Consider the following 18,344-nt stretch of genomic DNA (forward strand, 5'->3'; position numbering starts at 1 on the left):
GTTTCCGGTCCCCAGATAACTTTCTCCCCGCACTGTTCCATTTCCTTTTAAACGGCCCACCTGAACAGACTGGGCATTACCCCGGGGATCCCCCAGTTACCTTCACACCGTTGCTCGCCATGTCCCTGATTTCACTTGACATCCTTCACAGTCTCATCGAATTGTCTTGGTGCCTCCCGGCCGTGTGAACATCCAAAGAGGTTTCCAGTCGGCCTCAAGTATTTTCCAACAGATTGATTCAAATCCGGTGCGGTTTTCCTCAAAACTCCTGGAAGTTCAGGCACGAATTCTCCTGTGGAAGAAAGTCACATCGTGTTACGGGACGGAAGAATTAACGACCCTTCTGAAGTACTCGGTGTCGGCCTTGGCTCATTTGTATCACTCTCTCAACTCTAAAATCATAAAGGTTGTGGGTTAAAGCTCCCCTCCAGAGACCTGAGCACAAAATCTAGGCTCACACTCCAGTGCAGTACTGAGGGAGTGCTACACTGTCGGAGGTGCCGTTTTTCAGATGAAATATTAAACCGAGGCCCCGTTTGCCCTCTCAGGTGGCTGTAAAAGATCCCATGACACTATTTGGAAGAAATGCACGGGAATTCTCCCCAGTGTCCTGGCCAATATTTATCCCTCAACCAACATCACTAAAACAGATTATCCGGTCATTATCACATTGTTGTTTGTGGGATCTTGTTGTGCAAGAAATGGTTGCCTACTTTACAACAGTGACATTATTTCCAAAGCCCCCGACTGGCTGCGAAGATTTGGGACACGAGGATGTGAAAGGCGCTGGAGAAATGCAAGATCCCCCTCCCCCTATCCGGGGCCGCCCTTCCCTTTAATCACATTTCCCATCTCTCAAATCTCGGCCGCTGCAGGGCCCTTTAAGAGGCCTTGGGCCGATCTCCAGGGTCAGGGTCCTGAGTCAGGGTTCATCGACTGGGCTCTTTAGCGCTGAGTGGAGGATGGAGACGGTCTGTAACCTCTGACCCTGAATCCAGGTGAGAATCTGCCAATCACGGGACCCATGATGCCACAGAAAGGATTGTGGCGTCATCCACCGCGTGACGGCCATGTTTGCGTGACGGTCACACTGCGCATGTGTGCCGTTAATTTACATAGAATTACATAGAATGTACAGCACAGAAACAGGCCATTCGGCCCAACTGGTCTATGACGGCGGTTGTGCTCCACACGAGCCTCTTCATCGAACCCGATCAGCATAACCTGCTATTCCTTTCTCCCTCATGTGTTTCTTTAGCTGCTCTTTAAATGCATCTATGTTATTTGCCTCAACTGCTCCTTGTGGCAGCACGTTCCACATTCTGACAATTCTTTGTGAAAAGAGGTTTCTCCTGAATTCCCAATTACATTTATTAGTGACGATCTTATATTGATGACCCCTTGTTTTGGTCTCCCCCACAAGCAGAAACATTTTCTCTACATCTCCCCTATCAAATCCTTTCATTATCTGAAAAGACCTCGATCAGGTCACCCCTCAGCCTTCTCCTTTCTCGAGAAAAGAGCCCCAGCCTGTTCAATCTTTCCTGATAACTCGATCCTCTCAGTTCTGGTACCATCCTTGTGAATCAGTTGGGTGTTATTGATTGATTGCTGTGATTTGTTGAGTGATTGATTATTGATTAGTTGGGTGTTATTGATTGATTGCTGTGATTTGTTTAGTGATTGATTATTGATTAGTTGGGTGTTATTGATTGATTGCTGTGATTTGTTTAGTGATTGATTATTGATTAGTTGGGTGTTATTGATTGATTGCTGTGATTTGTTGAGTGATTGATTATTGATTGCTGCTCTGCCCATACCTGATGTTTGTCAGGAGCCTGCAGTCGAAGGCTGCGTGTGCAGAGCCGCAGAAGGTCAGGGCCCAGGCGCGGATCCTCATGGTTTTGGCGGAAGTTTTCTCTTCTTTGTTTAACGGTGCCTCGAACTCGAAAGACTGGAGTCGGCGGTGAGACTGGAGTCGGCGGGTGTCGCCATTCTCCGCCCAGGGCCGCAGCGGCTCACAGGCCTCGCCCGTCACCCCCAGCAACGGCCCCCCGCCCTCCCCCCGCCCCGTCGCCTCCAGCAACGAAGAAGAGCAGGGGAGTTCTCTCCGGTGTCCTGGCCAATATTTAATCCTTCACCAACACCGATAAACAGATTATCTGGTCATTTATCACATTGCTGTTTGTGGGATCTTGCTCTGCACAAAATGGCTGCCCACATTACAACAGTGACCTCATTTCCAAAGCCCCCCCCATTAGCTGCGAGGCTTCGGGGCGTCCTGAGGATGTGACAGGCGCTGGAGAAATGCAAGTTCCCCCTCCCCGGGGCCGCCCTCCGCTCTAATCCCATTGCCCGTCTCTCGGTCCTGTCCCCGGGCTCGGGGACTCTCGGCCGGTCCAGGGCCCTTTAAGAGGGACGCGCCACACTGCGCATGTGCGCCGTTTATTTAAATCAAACCGCGCGATTCAAAGGAAAAGTGACGTCAGTTTCCGTCACAATAAAAACCGCTCGTTCTCAACCGAAAAAACGGAAAGTTTGTCTCGCGACACAACAGGAAGCGGCCGCTGATCCGGCGGGTGATGTGCGCATGTGCGAACATTCTCCCAGAGGGCAGCGCGGCCTGTCTCACAGATGGGGCCTTTTCTCCGCCGCTCTGCATTGTGGGAGATTCGGCCGCCATGACGGGCCCGGGTCACCGAGTTCATCCAATCACAGGTGAAGCTTCCCGGATTGGTGGAACCGACAGAGTGCAGGTGGTCTGTGGAGCGAGAGAATCTCTGAGAAGAGGGGCAGCCAATTGGGGAAATCACAGGAGGTGGTGACCGGTCATAAACCCAATCGGTGAATGACGGATTGAACCAAGGAAAGGAATGAAGAAACTCGACTGGGACCTGTGGGAACAGGCGGACTAATAAATTTAACCCGTGTCCAGTTCAGGTCACCACATTACAGGAAAGATGGGATTGCACCAGAGAGGGTCCAGAGGAGATTTACAAGGATGGTCCAGGACTGGAGAATTTTAGCTGTGAGGAAGGATTGGATCGGCTGGAGTTGTTTTCATTGGAACAGAGGAGGCTGAGGGGGGATTTAATTGAAGTGTATAAAATTATTGGGGATCACACAGGCTGCATCACTTCAAGAAGGCAGCTCACCACCCCCTTCTCAAGGGCAATTCGGGATGGGCAATAAATGCTGCCCTGGCCAGCAACGCCCACATCCCATAAACAATTTTTTCTAAAGGTATTAAGGTCCTATTTCCCTCAGCAGACAGGCCAATAACCAGGGGGCATATATTTCAAGTAATTGGTGGAAGGATTAGAGGGGTACTGGGGATAAATTTTTTCACCCAGAGGGTGGTGTGGGTTTGGACCTTACTGGCTGAACGGGTGGTAGAGGCAGAAACCCACATCACTTTTTAAAAGTACTTGGATGTGCACTTGAAGTGCCGTCACCGACAAGGCTGCGGACCAAGACCAAGAGTGCGATCAGGCTGGATAGCTCTTTTTCAGCTGGCACAGACACAATGGGCCGAATAGCCTCCTTCTGTGCTGTAAATTTCTATGATTCTATAACTTCTCGGGTCAAATGTGACATGGCAAAAGATACATGTTTATGGTTCCAAAAAAATCTTTACAGAGAGGGAAGAAACAATGTAGAGTTCTGCCTGAAAGTGTTGTTCAGACAGACTCCATGAATTATTTTTAATGGGAGTAGTATAAGGACCTTGGAACAGAGGAACATTAAATTGGATGAGGGGAGAGAGGAAAGTCACCTGTTTCTGTCCTGTAAGATCCAAAGCTTCATTGAAAATGAATTCTTGAAGCATTTCTACATGGTATTTTTTTGCAACATTATAAAAATATCCCAAAGTAGTTCTCCTGGTGACCTGGCCAGTGTATGCACTTTGTAAAGTCTCCCTGAAATGTTTATATGTAAATCAGACAACAGTCAGAAGAGGGTAGGATGGACCGACACTACACTTGAATGTATTGTCATCTATTGGGTTTAAAGTTTCCGAACACTATTTATCAATAGTGTGAGGAAGCTCAGAGTGAAAGTGAGGAGGGGCCGTCTGACTGCAGTTTCCACTGGAGGAAAAATCACCTTCAGTGTGTACAGTGAGCAGGAATGAATTGCTATTGTTAAAAGTTCCCACTAACTTATTGTTATTCTACTTTAACAGAACGAGCCGATAGCTCAAGTAAAATATTACCATGATTTGATTTAAATGGAGGAATGGTTTCCACCTGCCAAAGAATGTTGTCTGAAGCGAGGGAGTTTACTGCTAACAGCTCCCATCCTGTTTAATAGACCCCCTGAATGTCTGATTTACCAAAAAGAAAAACCCAGCTCAGTAAAGTTAAACAGTCTCTTGTTAATCTGAATATTTTATGAACAAATTTCAGTATTTCACAAGGCAAGGGTGTCCCAGACATGGATTGGACCCAATTCACTGTAAAGTTATAAAAACACAGCCAGTTTAGCGACCAGGGAACATAAACTAAAAATTAGAATCAGGACTTTCAGGAGTGAAGTTAAGAGACACTTCTACATGCAAAGAGTGGGAGAAGTTAAGAACACTCTTCCACAAAGGGCAGTTGATGCTAGCTCAATTGTTAAATCTATTATCTCAGCTTAAAATTTTGTTTTTATGCAAAGAAGGTAAGGGGTATGACGAAGGCAGGTATATGGAGTTATGTCACAGATCAACCATGATCTCATTGAATGGTGGACCAGGCTCGAGGGGCTAAATGACCTACTCCTGTTCCTATGACCACCCCTCAAATACAGTGAATGAAACAATAATGTAATCTGAAAATAGGACTAACGACTTACAGTACAATCCCGAGGGCCTGTCGTGAGGAGAAGCTGAACATAAAGAAACTTCAGTCTTCTCAAAAGACAGGTGAAATTCAAATCCAACAGAGTTAAATCACAACCGCTGGGCTCGCTGTCCCTCGCACTCTGTGCCTGTACCCACTGGGCACATCATTGGCCCGTGTACATTAATCTTTACACTGGGCGTTTGAAATCTACCTGGAGTCCCAGCCCCACTAAACAAGAATCTTTGCACCAGCGGCAGAGATCTTCAGTCTTGGAAGAGAGTTCCAAGTCCACTGACTTTCAATCCTATTGGTGTTTGGACAATTAGCTCCAAACAGGAAAGTTTAACTGGAGTTTGGAGCCTGTGTGGGGATTCAACTGATCAATAGCCACAGAGCACCAAGGGAATGATTGGGCCATCAACCAGCCGGCACCAGTACCTCAGGCCAGTCCCACTGTCCCTTCAAAGTTCATTGACTTGTACAATGAGGGCCTGGCAAGCCTTCACCCATTGCTGCAGCCATCCCTGGACTGGGCCTGGATACACTATTACCAGCCATTCTGCCACGAGTGACATGGACCCATTTCAACCCATTTCACTAACAGGAGGAACTGTGGAGGAGTGCGGAGTGTTACTAACAGTATTGAGCACTCGTTGCATGCTGATTGGAGCCAGATAATGAAAAATGAGCAACCAGCCATTAGAAGATACAAGTAGTCACTGCTTTATTGGTCATTTGATAACTAGTTGAACTGGGTTTGCTTGTGTTTCCTGTACAGGAACAAGGCGATCAAAGAAGCAGAGATCAGAGAGACAGCGGTTACAGTCAGGGCCAGGATCAGGACCACCTCAGACTCCACACCTAAAAAAAAGGAACAAAAAAACTAATGGTCAGTGAGTGAAGGAAATACGGAGGGAAAATGGAAACCAGCAGTCGGCCAACTCACCACCCAGAGACCTCTCCTGCATCCTTTGCTCAACCTCATTAAGGGGCTCAGTTGCCAGCTCTGTCACATCAGGATCCAGAATGACCAGGGGTCCAAGTGAGGCCTCACCCTCCCACTTCAATTCAGCATCACTCTCTGCAATATCAAACATTCCAGTTAGAGAGGGTAAAGGGTGACCTCCAACAATCAAGAGGATCAATGTCCTACCAGGTCCAGATACAAGATCCCTCCTTCCTCTGGAATCAGGTCGGAAATCCCTCGTGGCACTGCACTTGCCCAGATGACAACAGGCACACACGTCATTGGTCGATTCTTCCAATGGGGTCCAGCTGAACCAGAGAATCCATTTATCAACCAGGTTGTCCATCATCCTTTAATACAACACATCCCTGAGAGAGAGGGAACTTACATATTCTGGAAAGTACAAGCTTTGTTCATGGAATCTCTCCGATCCACTGCAGCAACTTTCAGGTGACAGGTGATGAAAATCTGAGGGACACATTCAATACAAGTTGTTATTTAGTGACCTCCTCCCAACATGGGGAACCCAATGTTTGGCTTCCTCTTACCAAGGAACGGTCATCTCCAAAGAAGCGGAACGCATCCAGGTCAAACTGGAGTTTGTCCAGCTCACGTTCACCTCTTGGCAACACAAAGGTTGAAAAGGAGTCCTCAGCTTTGCTGTCCAGGAGGCAACTGAAGAACGATTAAAAAAAGGAAAAAAAAGTGAATTAAGTGAACCTATTGAGACATAACCAGCTGGAGAACACAGAGCTCCTTACCCATGGTAGTCAATGATGTTGTATCTTGGGGTGGAATCCTTGTCTGGGCTCAATGTAGCTGCACAGCTGTCAATGTAGAGCTTCAAGGGCATGTGGTTGGTCATTGAAACAGAGGCCTCAATGTGAATGAGGTCACCCAGGTAGTAGACAGTCGAGGTGCGCTCTGTAAGCCAATCATCTGAAGTACAAGAGGACAAGGGTTGGAGACAGTGGATGTAACTCCCAGTGGGAGACAACAGAAAAGCACTCCCCATCCACCCATCACATACCGTTCATAAGACGCAGTGAGAATGACAGAAGCCCTTCTCCAGACTTGGTCGAGCTGAATGGGATCCAGGTGGGCTTGATAGGTTTCTTAGTGTTTTTAGAACCCTTCACTCACCTGACGAAGGAGGTAAGCTCCGAAAGCTTGTGATTTTCAAATAAAACTGTTGGACTATAACCTGGTGTTGTAAGATTCCTTACATTTGTCCACCCCAGTCCATCACCGGCATCTCCACATCATGGCTACGATAAACTGCACAGAGTACAGGAAGCATTACTGTTTTACCTGCCCTGTGAGTATTTCATTTGACAGTGTAGAGGGAGCTTCATTCTGCATATAACCCGTGCTGTCCCTTCCCTGGAAGTGTTTGATGTCAATGTAGAGGAAGTTTTGCTCTCTATCTAACCCGTGTTGTAACTGCCCTTCTGCAACTGGAAAGTTTCTCCCTTGCTCCATCAAAACACTTCATGATTTTAAACACCTCTATCAAATCTCCCCTTTACGTTCTCTGCTCCAAGGAGAACAGCCCCAGTTTCTCCAGTTTCTCCACATAACTGAAGTCCCTCATTTCTGATACAATTTTAGTAATTCTCTTCTGCACCCTCTCTAAGGCCTTGACATCCTTTCTAAAGTTTCGTGCCCAGAATTGAACACAATACTCCAGCTGAGGCCTAACCAGTGTTTTATTAAGGTTTAGTATCAATTCTTTGCTTTTGTATTCAATGCCTCCATTAATAAAGCCAAGGGCCCCATTTGCTTTCTTAACAGCCTTCTCAACTTGTCCTGCCACCTTCAAAGATTTGTGTAACTACACCCCCAGGTCTCTCTATTCCTCCACTCCATTTAAAATTGTTCCATTTAGTTTATATTGCCTCTCCTCATTCTTCCTACCAAAATGTATCACTTCACAATTCTCTGCATTAAATTTCATCTGCCATGTTTCTGCCCATTTCACCAGTCTGTCTATGTCCTCCTGAAGTCTGTTACTATCCTCAACATTGTTAATTACATTTCTGAGTTTCGTGTCATCTCCAAATTTTGAAATTATACCCTGTGCACCCAAGTCGCAGTCATTAATATATATCAAAAAGAGCAGTGGTCCTAATACCGAGCCCTGGGGGACACCACTGTATACTTGCCTCCAGTCTGAAAAACAACCGCTCACCACTACTCTCTGCTTTCTGCTCCTTTGCCAATTTTCTATCCAATCTGCCATTGTCCGTTTAATCCCATGGGCTTCAATTTTGCCAACAAGTCTATTATGTGATACTTTATCCTCCCTTAATCTCTCCCTGCATAGAAACTCCCCGACCCATAGTCATGGCCACCCCCTCGACCTTGCCATCTCACGTGGCCTCTCTACTCCCGATCGTGTCAATCATGGATAAGGCCATCTCTGATCACTTCCTTGTATCCCTCTCCACCCACATGGAATCATAGAATCATAGAAAGGTTACAGCACGGAAGGAGGCCATTCGGCCCATCGAGTCCATACCAGCTCTATGCAAGAGCAATCCATGTCGTCCCACTCCCCCAATGCACATCACAGAATGAACTCAGGAATCCCACGCCACTTTCTATGAGCGGTGACAGGCTGCGGTTATGATGCAGACCGGGACCCAGGGCTGAGGCTGTGGTCATCAGTTACTCTGGGAGTGGCACAATCTGGTTCATGACTCGCCGGGGGTGAGAGTAACACCAGGGAGTCAGGCAGGTGTTCAGAAGGGTGTGGGTTCCAGCTCCCGTTCCAGGACTGGGACACATGATCCAGACTGACTGTGTCGTGCTGAGAGGGAGCTGCATCGTGAGAGGTGCTGTCCTTTGAATGAGGTGTTTAATGGCGGTCCCTTCTTTCTGCTCCGAGGTGTAAAAGATCCCGTGACAATTTGTGAAGTGCCGTGTCTCGTTCCTTGTCTCACTGAGACTCTCAGTTAACTGGTCTGTTCTCTCCACAGATTCGGCCTGACTCGCTGAGTTTTTCCAGAATATTCTGTGAGTGTTTCACTGAGACTCGTGTTTTACAGTGAATGATAAAAGGATTGTCGTCAAACACTTGGCCATGAGCTGCTGAGTGACCTGTCGGGACATTGTTGCTTTTAGTGCACTGTCCCTTTAAGAGCTGTGGTCTGCCTCATTTCTCAGTGTGATTGTGGGTCTGACACAGAAGCGAGGGAGGAAGCAGCAGCCACAGCCCGGACTGCAGGCAAATTGCGAGGCTGGGACTAAAAAGCTGTTATGCCCACACCGGGAGTCGAACCCGGGCCGCCTGGGTAAAAGCCAGGAATCTTAACCGCTAGACCACATGAGAACTGAAGGGATGGTCAGCAGGAAGGGCACTGAGACTACATCCAGAAGGTTTAATGGAGGTTCACGATTATGACAGGTTTTGATACAGTAAATTAGGAGAAACTGTTTCCAGTGATGGAAGGGTTAATAACCAGAGGACACAGATTTAAGATCAATGGGCAAAAAAGCCACGGGCGGGGGAATGAGGAGAGATTTTTTAACGCAGCGAGTGTTTGTGATCGGGAATGCACTGCCTGAAAGGGCGGTGGAAGTGGGTTCAATCGTAACTTTCAAAAGGGAATTGAGTGAATAGTTGACATGAAAAAATTTGGAGAGATATGGGGAAAGAGCAGGGGAGTGGGACGAACCCACTTCCTTCTGTGTTCATCCCTGGAAAAAACTCTCCCCCAGGTCACTTACAACAGCACTTTCAAATTCCTAACTGTCCAGCCTTTGGCCCTCCATTCACCACAACATTTCTGCAGCTACCGATTTGCTCGATCAGACCCTCACCTCCATCTTTGATGCCCTTCTCCCCATTAAAACCATTACTCTTCTCTCACCCTGGTCGATCTCCCTGGTACTGCCCTCATTTCCACTCCTGTGAGCCGGAGGGACGCAGACTTGAACATTTATGGTGGACAACTGGTTAACCATTCATCACCAGATCTGGCTGGACCACATAAAGCACTATCGGGTCCTGCTCTCCTCTGACAAAACTGCTCATTATTCCAGGATCATCCTGGAATGTAAAGATAACCCCCGGCTTCTCTTCTCCACTACAAACCATCTTCTTACACTCCCCTTCCCCCCTATCTTCTTAAACATCTCAATTAGATCACCCCTTAACCTCCTATACTCAAGGGAATAAAAGTCTCGTCTGGAAGACCTGTCCTCATAATTTAACCCTTTTAGCCCCGGTATCATTCTGGTGAATCTGTTCCACACCCAGTCAAGGCCAATATGTCCCTCCTGGGGTACGGTGCCCAGAACTGAACACAGTTCTCCAGATGTGGTCTAACCAGGGCTTTATGCATCTGCATCATAATTTCCACCCTTTGTATTCCAGCCCCTTGAGATGAAGGCTCACATTCCATTAATTATTTTTTGTACCTGTCCACTAGTCTTTAGTGATTTCTGGAGATGGACCCCTGAACCTCTCTGCTCCTCCATAGTTCCTAGTTTCTCGTCATTTAGAAAATACTCTGATTTATCTTTTTATTGTTCTAAGTGGATTATATCTCACTTCCCCACATTGAACTCCATCTGCCACAGTTTTACCCTCTCATTTAATAATCAATGTCCCTTCACTACTTCCTGCTCCCATCTACACTACTTACTGCGCCACCTAACTTGTTGGTTTAAGGGTGAAAACTGCCCTCCGCTTCACTGTAAGTGCAAGAGACAACTTTGTAGATGCCGTGTTGTGTTACAGACCGGCTCGTTGGACCTGCTCGTTTCATCTCATCTCATTTTCAGCAAACCGGAATATTCCTGAAATAGAGGATGGTGAATCACAGCTCGAGAAACCGATCCCCTCGATCAATGGGGACTGCGCCTTCCAACAAATAGGCATTGATGGGGCAAGGTGAGTCTGCTGCTCAGAAATAATACAGCACAGATCATCACTCGTGCAAGCTTCATACCCTTTAGTTTGGAAAAGTAAACTGATGGGAGACAGCTGCTGTCGTGAATGGGTTTCCAAAACTCAAATCAAATGGATTTGTCCTGTGTTGTGAATTACTATTTGTCTGATTCAGGTAATCAGAGCAGTGGGGACTGCATTTTGGACATTCCGAATACCAATGCCCTGTCACGTGAGCCTGTCGTTCTATTCCCGTTCCAAGTCCTCTTTTAAATTTCGATGACTTCCCCGAAATTTGCTTGGAGGACTGTTCGAATCGCAGTCCGGCCCTTCCCACTGTCGCATCCTCTAAATCTCCACCCAGGATTTTCACTGGTGCAACTTTCATCAACTTGGGCTACTTTCTAATTTCAAAAGCAAAGTGCTGTGGATTCTGGAAATCTGAACTATAAACAGAAAATGCTGGATACACTCAGCCGGTCAGGCAGCATCTGTGGAGCGAGTTCTGATGAAAGGTCACCGACCTGAAACATTCCCTCTGTTTCTCTCTCCACAGAGGCTGTCTGACCTGCTGAGAGTTCGCAACATTTTCTGTTTCTACTTTTTAATTTGTTCTTTGCATTAACTGTGCCGATCCGTGACTCGACCCACTGCGCGGCACCTGGTGGTTTGGATTCAGGGCTCTCACCGCCGCGGTGTGGGTTCGATTCCCGGTCAATGAAATAATTGTCACAAAACAATTGTGAACTTTATTAAATGAACACATGAAACTGTGAAAGATGAAAAATTGTTGTAATCGCCATTAATGAAGCGATAACTTTCTGCAGACTGACTGACGGAAATACTAACATGGTTACCCAGTGACACGTGGGGAAGTTATTGTGTTTTGCATGTGATGAACTTTCATCCGTTCTCATTTTAAAGACTTTTTTAAGAGTCTGGTTAAAATGTTCAGTGTTTATGAAAACAGGAATGTGGTACAGCCGTTGTTAAATTCAACAGGAAATGCCAATTATCTCCCACTTTTCACAAGAGCAAATTCTCAAATAACATTCCCGCCTGGGGTCGAACCAGAGATCTTTCGTGTGCGAAACGAATGTGATAACCGCCACACTCTGGAAACCGCTGCTCATGTTCATTTCATCGCGTGACTTCTCCATGAAACAACATCACTTCTGTCCCACACTAAAAGCTCTCAATCCTTCCCTTTCACAAACATTTCACTGATCAAAACTTCACAAGTCACACAGGAAAAACTCTTCATTCCAAAATCATTAAACTCCCGAAGGAGCTGCGGGGACAGACTGAGCAAACCTGCGTTCAGTCGTCAAAGGCGGTGTGTGAAGGGTGTGGGTGTGTTGTCATCCTGAGAGACAGCGACAGGCCCGTGACACAGAGCGAAGGCAGGAACTGAGAAATGTGGCCATTCAGGTCCATAAATAGGCAGACACTCAGTCCCAGTCATTCATTCCGACACACGGTCCGGTAGTTAGTCAGTCAGTCGGGTCGGGAGGCCTGCAGACAGCAAACAAAGAGCCAGAGAATAAAGCAGAGACTCAATCAGACGGATAAACCGGGAGACAGACAGACAGACAGTGAAGCGGGCAGGGACTCAGCCCTGTAGATAAGCAGACTGTATCCTTTGCCTTTGACCCTGTTTTGTCAGTAATAATTTAAAACCGCTTCTGGTTCGGTCCCTTCCTTTAATCCTGTACAGCAGCAGTGACAAAAACTTTGTGGATTTGAGGGTTGAGCCGAATCCGAGTCAGTTCCCGGTCCCCGGGAGAAATCCCCCAATTCCTGGGCACTTTGTATCAATCAGCAGTTCGCAGCAAAAAGTGTTATTCATGGGAGTAGTGGGACTGAGAAATACTTAAACAGCCGACACCCTGTAAAACAGAGCTCCAAGTATCGGTTTCAATAAAGTTCTGAACTGACAGAGCGGAGGGCAGATGAGGATTGAATTAAATCCCAATTCACTGAATCTAAACAAGGTTTAAAGAAGTGAATCTGTCCGGAGTGGGATTCCTGGGCCTGTGTGTGAGCTGCACCTGGATCGGTCCCGTTCAGTAAAGAGAGACCGGCAGGCGGCTCCCAGACACGGCTCAGGCCGGGACCGGCAGCTCTCGGCCGGCAGCGGCTGGATTCGAGAGCGGGGATCCTGAGCTGTTGTTGAGGCGGTCTGGCTGCTGCTGCTTCCGCCTCTCGCCCTCCGAGAGTCCCGGCGGCGGTCGGTACCGATCTCCCTCCTCTGGATCCGGATCCACCTCGTGCCGCAACTGACAGCGTCTGATTCCCGATCAGAAAACTGCGAGTTCGAATCAGGTCGGGATCACAGCATTTTCACAGTGGCTCAGGGTCCTGGGACTGGTTTTATATCAGTGTTTGAGGGATGGGCTGTTCAGGTTTCATGCGATAATAATAATCAGAATTAAGTTTGATGCTTAAAATACTTTTTTTTTCTGTTACTTACTATTTACACACTCACTAGTTTCAGACAGAAACGGGTAACAATGTTTAAGGGATGTGATGTGCAGCCTCATCTCCCATGCTTTAAGTCCAAGGTCGCAGACTTGAAAATTTATGGCGGACAACTGGTTCAGCCATTCATCGCCAGATCTGGCGGGAACACTTAAAACACCATCAGGTCCTGCTCTCTGCCAAAACTGCTCACTATTCCAGGATCATCCTGGAATGTAAAGATAACCCCGGCTTCTCTTCACTGCAAACCGGTTTCTTAAACCCCTCTCCCCTGCCCCTCCCCCCTCACCTCCAACAACAAGTGGGAGGAGCTCATGGATTTCTTTGTCACTAATACTGAGACCATCCGTTCAGCTGCCTCTGCCGTTTCCCTCCCTTCCCCCACCCACAAGCTAAACTTCCCCTAAGGTTCCCCCTGCCCCAGCCCTGAACTCACATCTTTCTCCAGTTTCTCTCCTATCTCCCCTCTTGCCCTCTCGGAGCTCATCTTGACCATGAGACCCACCCCCTACTCCTTCGACCCTATTCACACCAAACTACTGACCACCCAACTTCCCTTCCTGGCCACCATGTTAGCCCAATATTGTTAACGGTTTCCTCTCCTCAGGTACTGTCCCCCTCCCCTTCAAATCTGGCGTCATCACACCCTCCTCAAAAATCTCACCCTTGACTCTCGGTCCTTGCAAACTACTGCCCCCATCTCCAACTGAGTTGAAAAGTGGGATCATTATATCAAATCGAGAGACTTATCACCTCCCCCTCCAAATATTCAAACCACCGTTCAGGAGGAGAACCCCTCTGCTCACTGACCTACATTGGCTCCCAGTCCACCAACATCTCAAATTTTAAATTCTCATCCTCGTGTTCAAATCCCTCCATGACCTCGCCCCTCCCTATCTCTGTAACCTCCTCCACCCCGACAACCCTCCGAGATCTCTGAGCTCCTCCAATTCAGGCCTCTTGCGCATCCACGATTTTCATCGCTCCACCATTGGCGGCCGTGCCTTCAACCGACTGGGCCCAAAGCTCTGGATTTCCCTCCCGAAACCTCCCCGCCTCTCTACCTCTCTCTCCTCCCTTAAGATGCTCCTTAAACGCTCTCTACTTGCTTAAAAACTGTTTAATCTTCAACCTTTTCCAGTTCTGACGAAGGGTCATCGACCTGAAACGTTAACTCTGTTTCTCTCTCCACAGACGCTGCCTGACTTGCTGATTATTCACAGCATTTTCTGTTTTTATTTCAGCTTTCCAGCATCTGCAGTATTTTGCTTCTAATATCTCCTTCTGTGGCTCGGGGTCAAATATTGTTTTAAAAAGCTCCTGTGAAGCGCCTTGGGACGTTTTGCTACCTGAAAGGCGCTATTTAAATAGTTCGGGCAGATCGCTAACCACTGACATGTGGCGCCGTGACCGTATAGTGGTTAGTACTCTGCGTTGTGGCCGCAGCAACCTCGGTTCGAATCCGAGTCACGGCATAGTGTGCGCTGCTCCTTTTATTCTCTCCCGCGCTTGCAAATATAATGCAACAATCTATCAATCCTTAATACGTGAAAAAAAAAAATTTTTTGGTGGCGAAAAACCATCAAATCCCAGCACTCTCACATGCCTGTACTTGATGTTCCACAGTTCAAACCCACCTCTTCTCCCAGCTTTTTCTTCCTTCCACAGTCAATAGGCCGCCTTTCCTTTCCTCCTTCCATTTCATGGACACTTTCCTGCTCCATTGCCGACTCTAACATTCACTTTCACGATCTCACGCCTTTAAGTTTGTTCTGCTCCGACCGCTGTTTCTATTGGGCACATGTCCCATTCACACCAATGTTCATTTGTCCCTTGAAACCAGTCGATACATTTCAATCTGCGTGACCGCTCGACAGAAAAACACAAAAAAAGCAGGGCTGGCCTCTGGAAAGACAGCCGCCCGAATGTGCACGAAATTTACTTGGGGAATCTTGTGATCCAGGGGATGGTAACTGAAGAACTTGTTTTTGTTTTGATGCTTGTTGGCTCTTTTCTCTCAGCAGTTGAGTTGCGTGAGCGACGGGCAGCGCGACAGAGCTGCGAATGGAGGTTGAAAGGTTCACATTTGGCAAGTTGGGGCGGTGCAGGAAGATCGGAAATGTTCCGCCTTGATCTTAATAGTTCTGTTGAAACATGCGATTGAATCGAGTAGAGGATAAATGTAAAGAGCGCCTGTGGGGAAAAAGGAGCGATTACAGGCCATGAGCGAAAGGTCTTTCAAATTCTCGTGCCGCAGGACGCTGTGTGCGGAAACGGCAGATTTTAAAGCGCGTGTGTAGGAAAGTAAAGTGCGATCTTGTGTGTGAGAAGAGCACAAGAAAGTTGTGCTTGAAGCTGCGCCCTTGAGGCAAGTTGCAGGTTGTCAGGAAAACTGCTATAGTGAAAGCTCAAAAATGAACCCAGAAACTGCTGGCAACACTCAGCAGGTCAGGTAGTATCTGTGGAGAGATACTCAAGTATTTATCCAATTCTCCTTTTCAAGTTACGATTGAATCGAGCTCCATCATCCTTTTAGGCAGTGCGTTCCAGATCATAACAATTCGCTGTGTAAAAAAAATCTCCTTATTTCCCTTCTAGTTCTTTTGCCAATTATCTTAAATCTGCGTCCGTTGGTTGCCGACCCTCCCGCCAGTGGGTGAAGTTTCTCCTTATTTACTCGATCAAAACCCCCCTTAATTTTGAACACGTGGATTGCTTCTACCCTTAACCTTCATTGCTCGAAGCAGAACAATCCCAGGTTCTCGAGTCTCTCCACACAACTAAACCCCATCCCTGGTATAATTCTGGGAAATCTCCTCTCCATCCTCTCCAAGACCTAGAGCTCCTTAATAAATTATAGTGCCCAGAATTGGACACAATACTTCAGATGAGGCCTGAACAATGATTTATAAACGTTTAACATAACTTCCTTGCTTTTGTGCTCTATTTCTCTATTATTAAGCCAAGAAACCGGATGCTGTTTTAACGGCTTCACCAACTTGTGCTGCCACATTCAATGATGTTGCTGAAAACTGTCGAAACTTCACACTATACAAATGCATTAACACCCAAACAAGAAGTAGAATGAGAAACTTTATTGAACCCCAACTTGTATACAAGTGGATGTGCACCTCATACAATGGTTGAGGGTGCAACTTCGCCGAGTGAATGAAACAGCTCATGTTTATACAATTCATTCGGCAACGCCCACCTGTTACAGAATATGGGCGTACACGTACATTCTTTATTGGCTCAGGTAGTTGGTCAATCAAGTCGTGAGCCAGCCCCCGAACATCCAGAGCCATCACGGAGGCCTGAGCAGATGTCAGCTCTTTTCTTTCTCTCTGCATTCCTGTTCCTTGTTATCAGTAAGGCTGGAGCCAGTCTCAAGGCATCATGGCCATTCATCAGCTCTATTATTAATATATTCTGTCCTTATCTCAAGGAAGGCCAGGCTGTGCTAGGCCTAATTATCAACATACCAAGGCTCAAACGCAATTACACAATTGTGCTTACTTTGTGTTTGTGGCTAATCCTATCATGTGAGTTAATAAAGAGTTAATATGGTCAAGTATCCCGTCATGCACTTCCACAAAATTACCAGTAACACATTGGGTGAGAACGGATAACACAGCACAGGCCCGGATGGCGGAGAGAGACAGAGACGCCTGTTGTGATCTGTAACTTTTTATAAACACCAGCTTATTTCACTCCGTGTCCAACACCGTGCGGTCTCCCCTGGTGTGTCAGCTTTCTGTGTTCATACAGTGTAATGTATTGAATTGTCTCTTGGATCACACGGGGTGGTAGACGGGGGTCTGTGTGCGGAGGGTTTGGGGGGTGAGCTCTGATTCCCGCCCTCTTCTGGATTGAAAGGAGAAAAGAATGAATGAGAGAGAGAAGCGATGTGGGAGAAGGGATGATGGAAGAATTTGTCCATGAACCGGATTAAAGTGGCCAAAAATAAAATAATATTAAGATATCATCAGCAGAACATTAATACAAGCTGTAAAACAAAAGCAAAGCAAAATACTGCAGATGCTGGAAATCTGAAGTAAAAACAGAAAATGCTGGAAATACTCAGCAGGTCAGGCAGCATCTGTGGAGAGAGTTCTGATGAAAGGTCATTGACCTGAAAGGATGTTTCTCTTTCCACTGATGCTGCCTGACCTGCTGAGTGTTTCCCGCATTTTCTGTTTTTATTATTAATATAACCTGAGCTCTGTCGAGCGTTTGTTGGTCGATTCACTGATAAAGCTGGGAATTGAGGGGAAGCTGGTTCATGGCGAACCCCAGCTCTGAATCCCCCCGGCAGAGAGTTCAAGGAATGTTTAATATAAATGAGATTCAACGACAGGATCAGAAAATCTCTCCTTGATGGTCGGTCTCATTCTCCCGAAGTGAGGAATGAGCGGGAGGGGCAATTCCACCCGGGGTTATATTTTATTACAAGAGGATGACCCAAAATCTAGTTTGATGTGGGGCCGAAATAGCTCAGTTGGGAGAGCGTTAGGCTGAAGATCTAAAGGTCCCTGGTTCGATCCCGGGTTTCGGCCGTTTTCGGGTTATTTTGTTTCTTCTTCTTTGGGTCGATTCTCGAACATTGATTGACACTGACATTTTGACCCAACACTGAACGGTTGGGGATGGAATAGAGAGACATCAAGGATATCTGTATTTAGCTTTTTTTTCTCTATTTCCTTCTGCCTTTCTCTCTGGTTTTTGTCTCTCTCGGTGCCCGATGAACATTTGATTTGATGCATTTGTCCTAAACTGATGCCTTTTCCACATCTCAGGGCGGTCAGACACGCTCTGTCTGTCTGTTACTGCTTGTGACCATTAACGGGAACAGGCCGCGAGTTAAACATTTATCAGCAAACCGCCAGAGAGATAACACAGCGGGAATAAAACACATTGCCTCACATTGTTAGACACCGAGTGACACAGATTGTAATGTGTGTCAGTAAACAGACCCGGAAAACAGAGTCCGAGAAAGGAAAGAAATAGAGAGATAGAAAAGAGTCATAAAAAGAAAGAAAACCCTTTCTCCACCCCAACAACAACAACAACTTGCATTTATATCGCGCCTTTAACGGAGTAAAACGTCCCAAGGCGCTTCACAGGAGCGATTATCAAACAAAATGTGACACGGAGACACATAAGGAGATAT

At 46.8% G+C, this 18,344-nt stretch overlaps 3 protein-coding genes and 2 non-coding genes across 6 annotated transcripts in view; 1 reads left to right on the forward strand and 4 right to left on the reverse strand.

The window, feature by feature from the left end:
• Nucleotides 1–304, reverse strand: part of LOC137309975 (CD209 antigen-like protein C) — a 38,291-nt gene extending 37,987 nt beyond the window's left edge. Inside the window, exon 1 of one of the 2 annotated variants that reach the window (XM_067977979.1) lies at nt 101–304. The gene's annotated coding sequence lies outside the window, so the exon portion shown is untranslated. The remainder of the gene's footprint in view (nt 1–100) is intronic. The other variant, XM_067977978.1, reaches the window with a different exon arrangement.
• Nucleotides 1–11,581, reverse strand: part of LOC137309988 (zona pellucida sperm-binding protein 3-like) — a 117,653-nt gene extending 106,072 nt beyond the window's left edge. The window contains exon 1 of the mRNA XM_067977989.1: nt 11,543–11,581. The gene's annotated coding sequence lies outside the window, so the exon portion shown is untranslated. The remainder of the gene's footprint in view (nt 1–11,542) is intronic.
• On the reverse strand, nt 5,529–6,901 carry LOC137309989 (zona pellucida sperm-binding protein 3-like). The gene is made up of 7 exons (XM_067977990.1): nt 6,827–6,901; nt 6,558–6,735; nt 6,345–6,471; nt 6,185–6,264; nt 5,983–6,104; nt 5,776–5,910; nt 5,529–5,690 (listed from the first exon to the last, which is right to left on the reverse strand). Exons 1-7 carry the CDS (start codon nt 6,831–6,833, stop codon nt 5,572–5,574), a joined length of 768 nt encoding a protein of 255 aa, XP_067834091.1. The 5' UTR covers nt 6,834–6,901; the 3' UTR covers nt 5,529–5,571.
• On the reverse strand, nt 9,059–9,130 carry trnak-uuu (transfer RNA lysine (anticodon UUU)). Its single transcript has one exon. It is a non-coding gene; the product is annotated as a tRNA-Lys (tRNA).
• A 6,076-nt stretch (nt 11,582–17,657) lies between the features above and the next one.
• trnaf-gaa (transfer RNA phenylalanine (anticodon GAA)) lies at nt 17,658–17,730 on the forward strand. The gene has a single exon. It is a non-coding gene; the product is annotated as a tRNA-Phe (tRNA).
• The last annotated feature ends 614 nt before the right edge of the window (nt 17,731–18,344 follow it).

This window comes from Heptranchias perlo, unplaced genomic scaffold (genome assembly GCF_035084215.1).
Source record: "Heptranchias perlo isolate sHepPer1 unplaced genomic scaffold, sHepPer1.hap1 HAP1_SCAFFOLD_199, whole genome shotgun sequence".
Taxonomy (NCBI): Eukaryota; Metazoa; Chordata; class Chondrichthyes; order Hexanchiformes; family Hexanchidae; genus Heptranchias; species Heptranchias perlo.

Excerpts from the sequence above, each read along its gene's own strand:
- LOC137309989 (XM_067977990.1), bottom strand. Across the intron at positions 6,472-6,557 it reads AACATCATTGACTACCATGG|TTGCCTCCTGGACAGCAAAG; the intron begins GTAAGGAGCTCT and ends ATCGTTCTTCAG. Across the intron at positions 6,265-6,344 it reads TTGGAGATGACCGTTCCTTG|ATTTTCATCACCTGTCACCT; the intron begins GTAAGAGGAAGC and ends TGTGTCCCTCAG.